Here is a 17,303-nt window from a genome sequence, read left to right on the forward strand (position 1 = left end):
TGCTCACCTTGACTTGCCCAACTACTTCCAATCAGCTGGAATATGAGACAACTGCTGACCAGCCAGTTCGAGAAAGTCCTGCTGCTTCTGTTTGTTGTGATGGCCATTTTCAGTTTGATTTTCCGCTGATTTGGCTGGAAACCGTCGTGTGCGATCGGAGGTAATTTGAATGGCTCAGGTTTATTTGAATTTTTCGATTTGTTTACAGCATTTTGGCTCTTGATTCTCGCCAATCGCCGATTGCTCCTCCTATTCGTATCCTTTGCACCCACACACACTCTTTCGTTGGTACGCGACGCAAACACTCACACGCGACTTTTGCTCACTCCACTTTTGTTGTGTATTCTGCTGCGATTATTGCTTTTGATTCCCTTGTTTTACGCTATTCGCATCAATCGCTTACGCGTTTTTGTTTTGCCGGCAATCGCCGCGTAGTTTTGTTGTTTTAGGTCTTGTTGTTGCTGTTGTTGCACGCCTGCAAGCAGAGCATTTTTACAACAACAACAAAAAAATACTATCAACAAATTGCACACACACACCCGAGTAAGTAGCGTCGTCTCGCTCTAACCTTCGGCAGGCATCAGGACTTGCAGCTGCAGTTCTTTTTACATCACATTTTCATTGGGTTTCTGTATTAATTGAGTGACTCCTTGTTTTATTTTCAATTCTGGCTGCACTTATTTTAATTTTCTACCAAATATCGATGGATTTTACTATTGGCAAACGCGTTTTCTAGCCACTGAAATGTATACATGCGCGCAACGACCTCGACGACCGAAAAAAAATCCGAAACTGTCGAAAAAATCCCTAGCTGCGCGGGAGATGCGAAAACACATCCGTCATCGAAGCTTATCGATGTGTACTGCTATCGATATGGGACGATGAATTGACTTTCACAATACAAATATGCACTGTTCATCTCACATATTATTTATATATTATAATTCTACCATGAATTATTTTATAATCAAACAAGAAATCAATGTTTAGCTAAATGTAAATATATTTTGGTGACTGTAATCGACTTTAAAATGCAATCGATGGTTAAGTGCACACCACCAAAAACGCGTTAGGGACTGTTAGAGAGTTTATACCTATTGGCGCGAAATTTGAAAATATTTAGTCTCTAACTAAAAATTAAAACGTGAATACTAAGTTAAAATAAATTGTCGATAGGTTTTTATTGATATATTTATTGATATTGGAATGCTCTTTTGCATTTAGGTGATTTTTTATACATCACATAATACTTAATAGATATATTTATAGCTTGTATTTAATGTATTTTCATTTTTACATTATATAACATAAATATAAAATATTTATATGAAATCTCACTAGGCGATCATAAGCATCTATTTTTATAATTTGCCTCAAAACAATGCAAATGTTAATGGCTACTCAACTTTTTCCCCGACTAATCTTGTGCATAGTAGCGTTATTTTTATAAAAATCCTTTGGCACAAAACTTTATGCCCAAACCGATGGGAAAATAGCCTGTTTGAAATGCATTCTTTGCAGTTTTTTTATTGCCACCCCGAGCAACCAACGTGCAGACAGGTTGTGGTCAAAATATGTGGGTCTAAAAAAATGCATGTGGCAAAGGAACGCTCATTTAAAAACCGCCGACCAGCAACCAGGAACTTTAAAGACTGAAAAAATGAACATATCAGTTTTCGCCTCGGAGAAATGTGAACGCAATAAAAACTGCGACCAAGGCCAACAATTTGTCAGATGGGCGGGGGGCGTGGCGTGGCGTGGAAATGATAAATTTCACATTAAATGCCAGTGCTTAAACGAAAGCGTCGTAAAAATAAACGACGGGCTGAAAAAGAAGGGGGAGGCTTTTTTGGGACTGCCAGGCCGCAAAAATAAGTGAAATGAAATTCCCTTCATTAGCGTATCATCCGTATGCCCCCAAAATGTGGGTCAAGTTTCGAGGACTTATCAAATTACCAGGACCGGAGATTTTTCGCTGCTAATTGCAGGTTTTTAAATGCGGCACACATTTCCCTGCCAGACGCCACTGCAATCTTCAGTTTTAATTAATTCGAGCTACCCCCTCTACCTCTTCTCTATCCGTATCTGTATCTGCATCCGCATCCCTGTATCTGTTCTGCTAGTTTGAAGTTGGTGGCGACGGACTGGGAAACTTCTGGGCACCCACGACTGATGGTGATTTGGATTCTGGCTCGGATGTGCCTGCCATTCAAAGCTTTTAGGTGCCGACATGAAAAGGCGCTTAAGGGAATTAAGCCGGTGTGTGGTAATATATAAATTAAGGCGTGCACTTCGGACATGGAAATTGCTTAAATATATAAAAGGTTTGCGGGCTCAACTTGCTAAAATCATTGGTTTTAGCGCTAGTTAAAGACTTGCACTGCATTTCGCTGGCTAATAAATTGGTTAACTTTGGTAGAATCAATAAACTAAAGATTTGAAGTCATAATTTATATTAATAAAAACTGTTGCCAGCAGGAAGTTCAGAATGTTTAATAAAATAAGTTTTACTTACAAATATGGTGTTTTGTCATATTCTTGAGGTAATACAAATAAATTCGATTTGAAATGAGTTTTATATAGAGTTCAACGTATTTCTTGTTTATTTAAACGTAATTAATCAGGGCTTGCCATTATTTATGTGCATTGGTTTTCAGACGGCCAAAGCCGTTGGCCATTTCCCCAGTTAATTGGCGGCGACAGGCGGCGCGGCAGCAACAACAATGCTTAGTAATGGCAGGCAAGTCGGCGAGAACAACAACAAAGTAAGTTAAATTAAGTTAGCGTCTGCAGACAACAAATCTCGGCTTGTGTGCCTGTCCATATGCTCATTGCGCATAAATCAAAATCAACTTGTAAATTTAATATGTCGCTGTGTTTTTCTCGTTTCCACTCCTTTTTTTTCCATTTTCTGTGGCGCTTGCCAGAGATCCGCCGATGATTTATGCTGATGTATTTTGAGCGCCAACGAATTGCCGAGAAAATACAACAAAAAAGTGGTGGGGATTACAGAAAAATAATCAATTGAATGTGCAAAAACAAGAGAGAACGCTATGCTCGAGTGGCTCGACTATCAGATACCCGTTACTCGCTGCTAGTGGGAGTGCCACACAGGAAAGAATACAGTTGTCCGTTTGAGATGGCATTTTACTATCGTAGTGATCCTGATCAGAATATATATTCTTTATATATTAGAAAAACTGGTGTTACTTTTCGACGAGCCTAATATACCCTGTTATTCCACAGGGAACGTGTATTAAACGAGTTGGGACTGAAAAATATAATTAAATTCGAGTTTTTAAGAACACTTGCATTTAATGGAAATTGTAAAACAGTGTCAACAGCAAAACGACAGACACCTACGAGATTTGCCAATGATCAATCATTGTTTAAGCAACATAAACTAATTCTTCTTGTGGTTTTCTTGTTAGGTTAATTTCTATAAACTTTCTTGCAAGAACAGCTAATAGATATGCAGGACGGGCATATCCCCAAAAAACATCAATATAATTGTCACACTTTAAAATTAATTGGAAATATCTTTGAGAACCTGAAACCGAGTCAATAGATACAGATTTATGCTAATTTTGGGCACTGGTGACAGTTTGACACTTTGTTTTCGATGTTTTGATGTGGATCTGTGGCTCGTGAGTTAGGGATCTGTGGGAAAGGCAGTTAAAGTTTTCCCAAGGAAAGCCAATATTTCGTGTTAGGTGAAAAGCATAAGTGGAAACGAAAGCGAAATTAGGTTGTCTTTAAAAGAGGGGGGACTTTTTAAGTGAGATTGGGGGACGTCCAGTGGCATAAACAGATCCAGATCCCCATCCACGCCAAGTGCAAGTATGATGCATGTGGGGCTGTCTCAGTTTTGAGTGCAGGGAGCAAAATAAATGAGTTTGTCAGCCGGCAGCGACATGATTTGATAATTGGTTTTAAAAGAAATTCGAAAGCTGAAGTTGCAGTTGCAGTCGTGGGGGCAACAGGAGGAAATGGAAATAGTTTGGCAAGAGTTTTTTGACAGTGAAATGATAAGTTCACTTTTAGTAGCAAATTGAAGAAGGCGATCGGTTTAAAAACGAATCTATTTCATCCAAAATCGATCATCATAATTTGGAAATATGATTTAATGGCAAACGTTTATCCTTAACACAATTTACTGTCCAAGTATCCTTTATAGCTTTGACCTATACTCGCAACTTCGGTTTATGACCACAAAACTTTTGGCCAATGACACTTGAGCGTTGGTTGGGTTCCGCGAAATTGGCTTAAAGAATAAATGGAAATGACTTGACAGGGTCGAAAGGCTGACTCACAGAAGTTTGGGCCTTTGGGTGGGGCGATTTGGGGGCACTCACTCAGATTGCGAGTCATTTTCGAAGTTCGATACGGTTATGTAAGACCACCACTCCATTCCAACTCCAAATGACGCATATTTGGAAAAGGGGAAATAAAATCAGCATAATTCCTGACACTCTGGCGGATGGGTGACGAAATTCCCAAACAGTTAAGTGGCACATCTTAATTGCGCGGTCCCACAAATTTCATCCTAACTCTCAATGGGCATTCATCCGTCCCTAGAGCGCCCATAATAGACTCATTAACTTGCATTTGACTGGGTAGGCTGCTGAAATGCAATCCGTCTGTCCGCGCTCGTTTTGTGCAGTTTTGTATCTCGTGTGCTGCATGTTGCATGGTGCATGTTGTACGCTCACTGCTCATTGTTGTCGTTGGGGCGTGCAGTCGCACTTGTCGGTGGCCATAAATTAAAGTTCTGGCTCCCCTTTTGGTGGGAAATATTTGTCGCATGCCAAAAACTGTACAAGCGACAGCATTTTCAACATGTTGGCGGCAGAAAATGCATTTCATGGCCTGTCTGGGCTGCAGGATGCACGTTCCCAAATTAAATCCTGGCAGCTGTTGCCCAAGCAGCTGGATGGGTGGGCATATCCTCGGCCATGGTCAGTCAAGTTCAAGTCCAGGCTAAGGATAAAAAGGAGCGTATTCAGTGGAGCTCAAAGCTGGCAGCAGCTGGCGACTAAGAGCCAGGAAAAACTTAAGAAAACTCCTTTTTTAAACTGTTTTAGCTTAAGGTGCAACTACATTTTGAACAAATTTAAGTATATGCCTTAGAAAACTAAAATCGAAAATTAAAATTGATAAAACGCAAACTTTTATAGAAAGTACAATCCAACTTTAATTTTGGGACTTTAAAGACACCAAATATCCAAGCATTTAACTATTTACGGTAAAGTTTTTCCCACTTTCACATGTTTTTGCTATTAGCTCGCCTGTCGCAAAGAAATTAATTAAGAGCATCCTGCTGTTTTTCGGCAATTGCAGGAAGACAACTTGGGGCCAATAAATCCTTCAGCCTGTCACAAAATTTCTTGGAGTCCTGCGCCTTTTGACAAGCTGGCAGCTAGCAGGTAGCAGATAACCAGGAAGAAGCTCACTTCAAGTGGCGCAACAACTCCCTTCGTGACGTAGACAAATTAGTGCAGTTAAAATTAGCAGGCGACTAATTTGATTACGAGCTGATGAAAAATATCTCGTCATGTCCTACAGATTTTAATGGGCGGCAGAGCATTTTCAGGAAAACTCGGCTGCAGTTTGCACATAATTAAAACACAACTGGAAACGCAGGCAGACAGATGGGTGTACAAAAGAAAGCCAAGTTTATGTTCACCAAATGGAGAGAATATGTCTAATTGCCACTGGAATGAGTCTGCTTTACTTTGTCAAAATTTTCGCACAAATATTGACAGTCGCAGACAGAGATTTTGATTGCGAAATGCAAGAGTTTCAATGGTTTCTTTCAGCCACAGGCCAAAAATGTTGAGTAAATATTTGGCCAGCAAACAATAATGACTTGCTCTAAATGGAAAACGAAATGGAGGAGAATGTTGTTGATTCAACTTCTGGCTTAATTAAGTGACACAGTGAAATATTCCCAGGAAAGATCTACTATTTCGAGGGCGAAAGTGCATTAAAGCTGGCCAAAGATGAACACCAGGAAACCCTAATGACCGTTTATTCCGTTCACACATAGGTAAGCAATACTCGGCTCATCAATCATGCGCTGTGTGAAACTTGTAGCGAAAACGTTTAAACGTGACTTCCGATTTTGGGGTGCAGAATACCTAATACCTAATACCTAATACCGAGTACTGAAGCCCGAAACCCCCAAGTCCCGAAATCGTGTGTTGATGCTAGCTGGCCACTAAGTGAAATATTTATTACAGCCATGTGTTTCTATCTATGCCAGTGCAAGGTGCCAACGCTTGTGGCCATTTCCATTGCGGGATTGGCCCCCAAAATCGTCTCGTGAACCCGGCATAAATCAATTATTTTGGGATAGCCGTTTAACGGCCCGCCGGCCGCATTCATAAGGTAAACCACCTCATATCTGATGCATTCACATGCTCGCCTGCACTCGTAAATTGCATTGAACCCTTTTAAGCGGACCGCAAATTCGATTTGACCTTTCGGCTCAACTTTTTGCCTCTGCTGCTTTTGCAGCTTCGTTTGGCGGGGTAAACACGTTTGCCAGGGCCTAATTGTCCATAATGGTAGCATGAACACTACGTAGTTTATGATTAAGTTTCACAAGATATTTTGATATTTTCAATTACGCAAGCGTTGCATTTACCCCTGCCACATGTAAGCGCTCAAAAAAAGGTGTAAATATTTAACTAAAATAACAGAAGATTAACGAATATAAATGTTTATTACTTTAGAACGTTTTATAAACTTAATTTAGAGATAATCTATTCCACAGGACTAGGTGGCGCCACCTAGCGGAAACAGTGCTGCCCATCATGAGAACGCAAAAGGCGCCTTTTTCAAATGGGAAATCCCTCGAATAAAATAATACTTTTTCAGTAATACTAGTTCAACAATCTTTATCTTCTTGAAATAATGCTGCATATCTTAAGAACGGATACGTTTGATACAAAAGGAGTGTAGGAAACAAGATTTTATCACTTTGGATTGTAATGTTTTCGATTTTCAGCTGTAGTCTTATTTTAGTGAGTGACCTTGCAGGTTGCTTGGTGGCGTCTCTTATCACGTCGCTGGCACTCCACGCTGCAGTAGGAGGCAGTGAAGCAGCAGTTGAAAACGGCCTCATCCAGGCAATGGTAGCACCACTGCTTCCTCTTAACTGCATCCAGCTTCCTTTGCGTGGCTGAGAGCTCCCTTCGGCACTTTAGGAGATCCTCATGCGCCTGCACTATTTCAGCGGTTAGATTATCATACGCCACAGAGTCAGTAATCCCACGATTGGGCACCGGCGATGGGGTATCAGAAGTGGTGTTATAGAGCCTTCGCTTCTTTGGAGCGCCGGGAGTGGCCGGAGTCGATGGCCGCCCTCGTTTGCCGGACGCACCCGTTTCCGTGGACTCCGAGCAATGGGACAGAGCCACCTTAATGAGATTCTCGGCGACGGTGGGATCTGCATGGAAGCCGAATAGCGAGGCGGAATAGTGGGACAGCATCATGTGGCACTGCAGTTCTCTTAACGCAGCGCTCAGAGCTCGGGAGTTTCGTGGTTTGATATGCGACTGAATGTCCGACTCTATGGGAGTAATATCACGTTCTGAGATGAGGGCTCGGGAATGAGTGCCGCCGAAAAAGCGGACGTCGTACTTGATAGGCTGACGTTTGGAGACGCTCATCACCTGGAACAGAATTAAATATATGTAGACATATTATATATTGTGTAATATCTACGCACCTTTGCAGGCCACGGTGGAAAGCCCGCCTGCTTTGCAAATACCAACTCGTGCCGCTGAAGACATGGCTTAGCGAACCAGAGATCCGACAGGCTGGCCTCGTTGGAATACCTGTAGCAGTCAGGGCATCGACGGATTTCTCGGATGTCGTGCGTTACATCTCTCAGCAGCCACTTGGTGGCATTGTACTCCACGCTCTTGGGCCCAAAGAACACGGCTATGTTGTGCTGCAGATCGAGCAGATCCACCAGGAACTCCGTTAAGTACGTATACTTCTCCGCCTCAATGTTTCGCTCGATGTCGCCCAGACCCAAAATCTTTGTCTTGAAGAGGATCCGCTTAACCAGGGCCTTGTCGCGCTCGTTCCAGTGCTTGGCCATGTACTTGGTCACATCCATGGAGATCCAGGAGTAGTGCTTGTCCCAGGAGTACTTCAACAGGCAGCCCAGCTCCTGCTTGTCGAGCTGCGGTGGGTTGTGGAGAGCGGCCAGGGCGAGCAAACGGCAGTGGGTGCAGCGCTCCAGATCGCTGCCTTCATCGCTATCCAAGCTGCTCTGGAGTTCGTTCTTAATCCTGGGCAACTTTCGCTGGCGGGCGCCTTTTTGTTCGCTCACAAAGAAGACGTCGTCGTCCCACTCGGTGGTCTCGTGCTTGAGAATATCCGTGAGTGAAGTCTGATTGATGTTGCTATTATGATCAAGCAGGGGCGTTGGCGTTCGGGGAGTTTCCATGTTCTGAGTGTTGTTAAGGGGCAGATTGTCCGATTCGTTGACGGGAAACTGGTAAGGTTGACCCTTGTCCGAGGGAACAGAATAGTTGGGCTTTTCGGGATCCTGGCGCTGGCAATTCTCGTGGAAGGAGCGATCGCAGGATATGCAATTCTTAACGACTCCGGGCAAATGGCACTCGAAGCAGTATGGATCGCATGACGAGCTGGGCAGCCTGCTTACTTTTTGGCAAAAGGTGAGGGCTAGACGCTTGGATTTTCCGCCCCCCGCTCTGGGCACAAGAACGCCTCGCTCCGTGGCATTTTTCACTGACAAACTGGCTGCCTCTGAAGAAGAGTTTCAGATGTTAACGCAATGTTTTGGATTGGATATGCCATGGTTCACTTGCCTGCACTCATAAGATTCAGCAGAGAGCGCTCCAGGACCGTCGCCGGCTGCCCAACGCCCTTCTTCAGCTTGTGCATCCAAATTCGGATGGCTGAAGGCGGAAAATCGCTTGCCATTTCATTTGCGTATCAAAGTTTTCTTGGCAATGGAATCAATTTTTGGCCAACTGGAAGTGTTGCCAGACGGCTGGATTGGGTGAAGTCGCGTTGCCAACCACGTGCTGCCACCTCGCAGAACTGTAAATTAACATACAATTTTAAAGATATTTTCAGTCTTTACTTAAAAGTAAGTTTGTAGTTACTTGCAGCTTTCAACCTATAATCATATATAAAACCGAGCAATCGAGCTTATTTCAGTGACACCATGTTAGGGATTCCAGTAATGGTATTCCTCGACGGCATTTTAACACGGATCAGCGACGGTAACACTGTTAAAAACAAAAAATATACACAACTTATACAATCCGACACAATCGCGCAGCAAAGGAGCTGTGTCTAGAGCAGCGGAGGACGCGCAGGTGACCCACAAGTCATGGCCATGCTCACGCGATTGACCAGCAGCGGCACCACCACGGTGGCCGGAGCACCCGGATCACCCAAGGGTCTGCAGCGTTTCCAAAACTACATCTCGGCCTTCTTGTGGCCCGGAACGCAGCGGCAACGGAGGAAGTCCACACAGCTCGACCCCATGGACTGCTTCACCAACGACCTGGTGACCAGGAAGACCCAGAAGTGGGAGGAGCTGCGCGACAGCCTGATTAAGAGGCCATCGTCCGGAACCCTGGAGGCGGATGCTAATTGCAATGTGGGAACGCAGGGAAAGGCTGGTAGTACGTCCACCAGCTTTAGCCAGAACGTGGGTCTCATGTCCAAGGGCATGATGAGTGATCTCAAGGCGCTGCGCTCCCCACAACTGGGACTGGATATCAGATCCCTGTCGCAGGCTCAGCTGGACAACCTGCTGATGGCCACGTTGGAGATCAAGAACAAGCTGGACTTTCTCTATCTGATCCGCCAGTGCATCCGCTGCAACCTGTTGCCGTCCAACGAGGTGTTCGTTTCCTGCTTGAAGTATCTGAGTGCGCAGCGCAAGCTTCAGCAGTTGGAAGCACTGGCGGAGACCTGTCGGCAGCTGGAGCACCCCTTCTCAAAGACTTACGCGGATCTGGCTCCCTTCCGGGCCATCGCCCTGTGGAACAATGGTAACGCCGACGTGGCCCTGATGACTCTTCACCGCGGCTACGGGGTAAGCATGACTTCGGAGGAGGGCAGGCGGATGGCGCGCACCGCCTTCCGTACCATTTCCGAGGAGACTTTGGCCCAGAAGAGTGAGGCGGTGCTAGTTTCGCTTCTGGAGGTAGCGCGTGCCATTCACCGTGAACACAAGGACATCTTTGTGGTGGCCTGTGTGTGGAAGCAATGCTTCGCTAGCGATTGGTTTTGCGATCAAAAGTCGGCGGCAGAACTGTTTGAGCACTACAAGGAGTTGCAAGAGCTGGTGGAGAGGAGGTGAGGCGGTTGGATCTCAATTCAAACTGAAGTTTTAAGCATAATGTAATATTCCTTGCAGAGCCACTTCTTTGTGCTCATCATTCCTGGCTCGCAACAATGTTGATGCCGTGCATCGACTGATCGAGGCGTTTTTGCACCACCAGCATCGATCGGCTTGCTCCAGCTGCCTCAGCCTGCTCTTTAACTATCAATGTGAGTCTATACATCCCCACCGAATATTGTGTAACTCCCGTCTCGTTTTAGATATGCGGAAGGATCTGCGAGCCTGCGCTGAGATTGTCAAATCCTGCAGTGAACTAGAGATGCCGCTAAATGAGCTGCAGAACGAACAGTTCCTCAGTCTGTTCCTCGACCAGAGCGATCCTGTGGAGTCTTCGGGAATGGCCAGCAAGTACAAGGCTCCCAAGTCTTTCCAGTACAAGTTCTAGTCCCCAGTTTCGAACGTTAAGCCGTTGTCATCGTAGTTATAGCACAAGTGTTTGCACCATTGAGCAATACTGCAAGCATCCCCATTTAGGCCCCCACAAGGAATGTAGCGTCTCTTCAATAAATGTTATTTAATATCCACGTTCAGGTGGCCCCTTCATCCATCATGTTGCCTTCGGGCAGTTGGCCAGGCAATATGCCCACGCATTCGTAGCACCGCGATATCAGGTGATTACCGCACCGATGCTGCAAGCACTGTTGGCACCGCGTTCGGGATTTAGTGCCTCGCTTGTTGCGAGCGCATGGCTTGCACCTGCGATGCTTCTCCCCGTACCGACTTGCCAAGTTAATGCCCACCGGCAGGCTCATCTTATCGGGTGTTAGCACGCCTACGCTGTGAGTTTGTTTCGCCTCGCCGGTCGCCTCACTAAGAAGCCGCTGACTGGATTGACCCAGGATCTCGCAGATCTGCAGTCGCATGACGAGCGAAGTGCTTGTTGATCTTCGCTGAAGACGTCGCTGTAATCTCTGCTGAGTGAGGAAGAGTCCCAACTGCCTTTGGAAGTCGCGCTGCTCCATAGCAGCATCTCCCTTGGGCGAAAGTCGTAACAGGATCCATGCATTTACGGCAGCCGCATTGAGGACGAAGTGAAGTAGTTGCAGAAAAGGGTTGAGCTGCTTTTTCAACGATGCAGGCGTGGCATGGGCTGTGTTGAAGCGCTGAGAGAGTTCGTGGAAGTGCTGACAGGCCTCTGAGGTTTGTTCATATGCCTGGACAACGTCTACTTGGGAGCTAAGACCGCAGCAGTATACCGCTTCGCCATCGTGCGGAATGAGCTTTGAGCTTCCACTAAACAAGTGTGATTCTGTGGGCCACTGTCGCGGCCAATGTGGCGAATTGGCCTCCAGCTTACCCAACGAGCTTATTTGTCGCTGCGCCAACTGCTCGCACTGGGTCAAGTTAAGATACCGAGATCCCAACGTTACATTTCTACCCGTGGTCTTAAAATCGCAGATCAGTTGCTCTACATCCTTGTCGGGACATCTCTGGTTTCTGCTTACCACAGCATTGACCATGTACAGCGTCCTGGCATCGCAGCAGAGGGTCATCCGTGACTTGGCCACCGAGCAGAATGTCTCATCCACGGCCAGCCAACTGCTGCAACCGTAGTAGGATCTGCAGTTGATTATAAGCCGCTGCCAGAGCTTTAGGCCCTCGGACCAGCCGCAATTCCCCGCCAGACACTCGGAAATGCTTTCAAAGCGAGCGAGTGACATGGATGCTCGGAATATGGCATTGCCCAGCTCCAGGGTCCACAACTCATCCAATGGTCCATGGTACCGGGCATTTCGAAACACTCCACACAGGTAGCTTAGACCCAAGAATGCCCGCAGCTCCACAACGTCTAGTGGTCGCTGGATATTTGTGGAAGTTCTTCGCTTACGCATCTGCTCATTTACATGGCGCAGTAGAGATCGCAGCATTTCATCATCGAAGAGCAGCATCCAGGCTTCCACTGCATTGGAAACTGTTCGGGCAGGTCCCTTGCCACAAGCTTGTTGACCCAAGACAGGAAGATCATCTCCAGATGCATCCGGGTTCCTGGACACGCTCCATAGCTGCCCACATGGGGATGTGTAGTTTCCGGTATTATTAGGTGGACGACCACGTCCTCGCTTTGGGGCAGCAGGCCGGGCGGGGTCCTCCTTCTTAAGCACCACGTCAGCCAGTTGGTCTTCGTTCATCAGCACATCGCCGTCCTCGAAAATCCAGGGAAAATTGCAGGCTGTTTCCTGTAGCGGATCGGAGTCATCTCCGTTGAAGGAAGCACATTGGGCTGTAGAATCGGCCGGTGGCAACTGCTCCTCCACCTCCATCTTTTCGCCATCCTCGTCTTCCTCCTCCTGGTCACTACATTTTATATTGGCCAGTAGCTCCTCGTCCAGAACGCATTCCATGGTTTGTTTATAATCTTGCAACAAAACAAACCTTATAGGTCGCCGATAGGTTTGGACAATAACATATCCACATATCGAGAATTTATATTGTTATCGAAAAATGTACAAATTTAAATTTAAGTCTCATACTTAAAACATTATAAACAAAAAAACATTTACTTGTTTTATTTAGAAAAACGTATTCACAATGTATTGTACTTGTTAAATAATAGTTTTATCTTAACATATAAATTCATTTTGAGTCCGGGAAAATAAGCAACGAGGACAACAAAGAAATAAGCTATATCGGGGGATAAAAATGTATGCTTAAAGTTATTAAACAAATAATATTTAAGCAAATTTGTTAATTTGTTTTTGGCGCCACTGTTTAAATTTCGGCTACGTCTGCCAACTGAACTAGCTCCCCGATGGAGCCCATCCCTGATTTATCGCACCTGGGCGGTTATCGGATTTCTTTCGCCTCTAATTTGTTGTTGTTTCGCACGCAGGAAGAAAAATAAATAAAACATTTGAAAATCCGTGCTAAAATTGCTTTCCCCCAACGATCCATTTAGTGATAATAGTCCGCGTAAAGAGTCCGTCGAAATGGCAGCGATTCCACGGTTTTAACGACTGCCCCGTCACTACGGTTTGCGGAGGGTAGTCCCGGGTTACAACACAGGAAAATCCAGTGTTCAGTGCAATGAAATGATAGTGGCACATATTCGGAAATCGCAGGTGAATCCCCGGGAGCTGAAGTTGCCCGTTATTTGGGCGCGCAGTGAATTTGTCAAAATATTTTGGCTAAAGTGTCAATTTGACATGTTATATGTCATGGTCTCTCGTGTCCAAGTGCGATGTTCGTGCGATAGTTATCGATGGTTGGCCCCAAATTAATTTTATTTAAAATATTTTTTAAACTTTCCCTTATTTAAAACTCATATTCAATACGTATGCTGAATGCATAACATCTAAAAAAATGCAGCGATCAAAAATCTATACAAGTAGACCGATTGGTGATAACGTTTTCAAACAATCGAATTTGAAATTCGTTTTTGAGCCCTAGTTGGCCATGACTTTGGAGTCTACAGGACTTGCCTGCCCTCGAGAAAAGTTAGTTTAATCTCAAAGTCTGTGGTGACAACACATAAAGTTTTCAGCTCACAAAGAAGCTAAATAGTGAAATTTTTCTGGGTTTTCAAAAATTGTAATTGATGTTTCTGTTTTTTTTCTTCAAATAATTGACATCTATTTTCTGGCCGTGTTTTAATGAACTTTTTGTTTTCCGAAGCTTAAGCCTGAGCTGCAATGATCTCGCCGGAGCAAGAAGAGGTCAATATGGTCCTGGATCGCCATGTACGGCAGAATATCCAGGACATGATGCACGAGGCTCATGTCCAGGCGAGCCTGCTGGAGAGCGAGGGTAAGTTTCCTAAAACCTGGCGGATATCCGACTTATTCATGTCGGTTTCTCTGCACACGTCAGCTGCAGGACGTGAGCGTTTCCAGTCGGACTCGAGTTTGGACCAGGACTCGCTTCACGCCGATGATTCCATGGCTGTGATGGACTCCTTATCCGCCGACGGCATCGTCGAGGAGGATCTTACCACGGAGCAGGGCGCTAACCAGGTGCAAAACTACCACGACATGATGGTGGACACTGATCACCACATCGACATCAATGGATCGCTGCGCAAACGCCGCGGAAATCTGCCCAAGCACTCTGTAAAGATTCTGAAGCGTTGGCTTTACGAGCACCGCTACAACGCCTATCCGAGCGATGCGGAGAAGTTTACTTTGTCGCAGGAGGCCAATCTGACGGTGCTTCAAGTGTGTAACTGGTTCATCAATGCCCGTCGCCGTATTCTACCCGAGATGATTAGACGCGAGGGCAACGATCCCTTGCACTTCACCATATCGCGGCGTGGCAAAAAGGTTACCCCCAACTGCTCGGGATCGAGTGCATTGGGCCAAAACTTGACTGGGCCGAATCCCGCACATGGAAGCCCCGCTTCCGAAGTGGTGCGTTGTATTCTGGGCAATGATTTTACTTCTGAAGTAATCCGCTTGCTTGTCTCCAGGTCGTTGGCGCCACAGAGGAGGTGGACGGCGCCGGTGAGATTCACGAGGGCATCGCCAATGTGCTGACCAACTTTGAGCAGTATGTGCAGGGACCTAACGGACAAATGGTCAAGATGGAGCCAGAGTACGAGGACAGCGTCATCTACAGGTACCTACCGGTCTTTCTGACCTGCCTCCCTAGTTGTAGTCGCTTCTATCTCCTTTCCCAAATTCGCCCATACTCCTTTTCCTCTTCCAAGTTGGCAGCAGGCCATTGCAAACAACCCGATGGGCTTTCAAAGTCTCCACTCCTCGCTTCAAGCAACCATGATCGATAAAATTCAAAACTATCAAATGCGCAAGGCTGCCGCCATTGGGGGTCCTACTGGCTCTGGTGGTGCTGCAGGATCGAGTTCCAACTCCAATTCTGCCACATCTATATTGCCATACAGTGTTTTTGGCCAGCTGCCGCCAGAGTTCGATGACGAAGAAAAACCAAGTCCTCCGAAGCGCGTCAGAAAGCGGCAGGCTACCGCAAAGACGCCCGGAGAGAAAAACAAGCAAGGAAAGCAAAAGACTGGGAATAAGCAAGAAATCATGTACTGCTATCAAGATGCGTTCGGCGGATTCGTGGTGGCTCCTAGGTACAATTTCTGCAGCCGCTGACTGAACTATAGTCTTACTCCTTTTTCAACGACGACCGGTGGTGCTAAGAATTTACTTTTATCCCCAGGTCCGAGGGCGAAGAGAGTGCTCAAGGATACGAGTCGTGCGAGCAGAACAGCGAGGAGGAAGTACGCTTTGAGACCTCCGATGATTGGCAGAGCGTGATGAAGTGAGTAATTAGGAGGATGTACTGAGAAAGTATTGTACTGTTCTGTTGCAATTCCAGAACTGTATTTGGTACTGAGGAAGTAAGCACTTCGGCTGCCAATAATAATCATGGCTCCTCTGGCTCTAAGGAAGCTGCTCAGAATACCGCCTTCTGGAATCCCAATCAGCAGATGGCGAAGCGTGACGGTGAGTAAACTCTGCTGATTTACTGCTTGTTCCTTTGTTAATGTTCAACTATTGTACTCTTAAAGTGAACCAGCAGTTGGCAGACTTTAATAACGAGTTGATGCAGGCTTCAGAACTGCAGACTATCGAACCAGCCAGTTCCAACCAACAGGACATCGGTGACAATCTGCAGGCAGACGAGGTGTTCACCAGGGCCGAAGCAGAAACTGGCCAGAATCAACTATCGGCAATATCGCAGGGTAACATATTTATATTTTCCTTTTTAATTGGGTAATCTTCGATAATCTCGCTATAGGCACCAGTCCAGATGAGCGTGACAAGTACAAGTGTCTCTATTATCTAGTGGAAACTGCCATGGCTGTGCGCCAAAACGATGACGTCCAGGACGACGATTTTGTTTACATGGGAGACTAGAGTCCCAAACCAAATACCCCACACAACAAATTCAGACTTTCCGATGTGCCGAGGCGTGTATATATATATTTACATATATTTAAGTAATTTAATTCAACAGCAGCCGGAAATCTGGCTCTAACCCCTGGTTTTGCGTTATTTGAGTAGGTTACTAACATAATGTACAAATCTTAGATCAATTCGCAATGCAATCGCCCAGTCAACTACCCATATTCACACCAAGTCAATTCAAGAACAAATCAAACCTGACAATTTTAAACTAAACACGATTGTTTATACTACTGATACTTGAATAAACCAAAAACCCACGCATTTGCAATACACTATACCATGAAACTGTTGGTGTATTTTATCTAAAGGGCTGATTAGAGGCGTTGTATTTTTAGGTATCCAATAATTATGTACGTACATAATAATGAGAGCCTCAGTGGTAAATGATAGAACCCATTAATATTATAAATATATTGGTATAAATTTGATTTGCTTAAGTTATTTCGTTCCACTTTGATTACTTTGGGGTGTTCTGCTGAATAATCTACTAGTTCGCTTCGAGTAGTTCGAGTATAAAAGCAAGCAGTATTTTGAAATCCAGCTCTATATAATACCAATGGTAAGTGACTATCTGCGAATAAGCAACAGTAAGCTTTGTATAGGATTTACTTTTAGATGATGATCGCTGAATTAGGCAGCCCTCTTTACGGTGGCAAAGATGAATGCTCTATTTGTGGTTGTCCCTGGTGCTCAAACTACTAAATGGACATCGAAAAGGATTCCCAAAAATAGTGTACCTAAATGTAAATCAAAGTTTGTTGCATAAATTATTTAGTAGATTGACAACAACATCAAAATGTATAATTGTGATCTAGAAAGTCTCAAAACATGAAAAGAATTGTTTTGTTAGAAAAATAACTTATTTCGTTTTTAAATATTGAATTCGAATTTAAATTAACCTTTATGTGACGTCACACTTTGCAATGGTATTTCCCAGCATTCTTATTTCTTTTAGATACTGACACGTCTTCGGTATTTTAAAAAATGGGACTGGTGTGACGGTATTTCAACGCCATCCTCGCACGGTCAGTTGC

The 17,303-nt window shown here is 45.0% G+C and overlaps 5 protein-coding genes across 11 annotated transcripts in view; 2 read left to right on the forward strand and 3 right to left on the reverse strand.

The window, feature by feature from the left end:
• Positions 1–787, reverse strand: part of LOC6530088 (neogenin) — a 34,770-nt gene extending 33,983 nt beyond the window's left edge. For all 3 annotated transcript variants that reach the window (XM_015196520.3, XM_015196519.3, XM_002090998.4), the window contains exon 1: positions 8–787. In XM_015196520.3, the coding sequence (XP_015052006.1) occupies positions 8–107 (100 nt within the window). In that variant the 5' untranslated portion in view covers positions 108–787. The remainder of the gene's footprint in view (positions 1–7) is intronic.
• A 6,087-nt stretch (positions 788–6,874) lies between these two features.
• LOC6530089 lies at positions 6,875–9,035 on the reverse strand. The gene is made up of 3 exons (XM_002090999.4): positions 8,850–9,035; positions 7,736–8,787; positions 6,875–7,679 (listed from the first exon to the last, which is right to left on the reverse strand). The coding sequence occupies exons 1-3, from the start codon at positions 8,962–8,964 to the stop codon at positions 7,026–7,028; spliced, it is 1,821 nt and encodes a 606-aa protein (XP_002091035.1). The 5' UTR covers positions 8,965–9,035; the 3' UTR covers positions 6,875–7,025.
• Positions 9,036–9,262: 227 nt separating this feature from the next.
• LOC6530090 lies at positions 9,263–10,926 on the forward strand. The gene is made up of 3 exons (XM_002091000.3): positions 9,263–10,356; positions 10,418–10,551; positions 10,603–10,926. Exons 1-3 carry the CDS (start codon positions 9,380–9,382, stop codon positions 10,785–10,787), a joined length of 1,296 nt encoding a protein of 431 aa, XP_002091036.1. The 5' UTR covers positions 9,263–9,379; the 3' UTR covers positions 10,788–10,926.
• On the reverse strand, positions 10,902–12,802 carry LOC6530091. Its single transcript, XM_002091001.3, has one exon. It carries the CDS (start codon positions 12,742–12,744, stop codon positions 10,930–10,932), a length of 1,815 nt encoding a protein of 604 aa, XP_002091037.1. The 5' UTR covers positions 12,745–12,802; the 3' UTR covers positions 10,902–10,929.
• Positions 12,803–12,882: 80 nt separating this feature from the next.
• LOC6530092 (homeobox protein Mohawk) lies at positions 12,883–16,554 on the forward strand. Of its 5 annotated transcripts, none has more exons than XM_015197106.2 (9): positions 12,883–13,461; positions 14,015–14,146; positions 14,210–14,745; positions 14,805–14,953; positions 15,045–15,428; positions 15,518–15,619; positions 15,677–15,804; positions 15,870–16,043; positions 16,100–16,554. In XM_015197106.2, the coding sequence occupies exons 2-9, from the start codon at positions 14,032–14,034 to the stop codon at positions 16,216–16,218; spliced, it is 1,707 nt and encodes a 568-aa protein (XP_015052592.1). In that variant the 5' UTR covers positions 12,883–13,461; positions 14,015–14,031; the 3' UTR covers positions 16,219–16,554. The 5 variants fall into 5 exon arrangements, with proteins under 5 accessions (XP_015052592.1, XP_039228923.1, XP_039228924.1 ...); XM_039372989.1 differs by having other exon boundaries at positions 14,216–14,745; XM_002091002.4 differs by lacking the exon at positions 12,883–13,461 and adding an exon at positions 13,836–13,930.
• The last annotated feature ends 749 nt before the right edge of the window (positions 16,555–17,303 follow it).

The sequence above is a fragment of the Drosophila yakuba genome, chromosome 2R (assembly GCF_016746365.2).
Source record: "Drosophila yakuba strain Tai18E2 chromosome 2R, Prin_Dyak_Tai18E2_2.1, whole genome shotgun sequence".
Taxonomy (NCBI): Eukaryota; Metazoa; Arthropoda; class Insecta; order Diptera; family Drosophilidae; genus Drosophila; species Drosophila yakuba.

Bases quoted from the DNA above. Each gene is read 5' to 3' on its own strand.
- LOC6530089 (XM_002090999.4), bottom strand. From the start codon at position 8,964: ATGGCAAGCGATTTTCCGCCTTCAGCCATCCGAATTTGGATGCACAAG. The intron at 8,788-8,849 runs GCAAGTGAACCA...ACTCTTCTTCAG, and splicing joins GCTGAATCTTATGAGTGCAG to AGGCAGCCAGTTTGTCAGTG. The intron at 7,680-7,735 runs GTGCGTAGATAT...ATTCTGTTCCAG, and splicing joins TTCCACCGTGGCCTGCAAAG to GTGATGAGCGTCTCCAAACG.
- LOC6530090 (XM_002091000.3), top strand. From the start codon at position 9,380: ATGGCCATGCTCACGCGATTGACCAGCAGCGGCACCACCACGGTGGCC. The intron at 10,357-10,417 runs GTGAGGCGGTTG...TATTCCTTGCAG, and splicing joins CAAGAGCTGGTGGAGAGGAG to AGCCACTTCTTTGTGCTCAT. The intron at 10,552-10,602 runs GTGAGTCTATAC...GTCTCGTTTTAG, and splicing joins CCTGCTCTTTAACTATCAAT to ATATGCGGAAGGATCTGCGA.
- LOC6530091 (XM_002091001.3), bottom strand. From the start codon at position 12,744: ATGGAATGCGTTCTGGACGAGGAGCTACTGGCCAATATAAAATGTAGT.
- LOC6530092 (XM_015197106.2), top strand. From the start codon at position 14,032: ATGATCTCGCCGGAGCAAGAAGAGGTCAATATGGTCCTGGATCGCCAT. The intron at 14,954-15,044 runs GTACCTACCGGT...TCCTCTTCCAAG, and splicing joins GAGGACAGCGTCATCTACAG to TTGGCAGCAGGCCATTGCAA. The intron at 15,620-15,676 runs GTGAGTAATTAG...TTGCAATTCCAG, and splicing joins GATTGGCAGAGCGTGATGAA to AACTGTATTTGGTACTGAGG.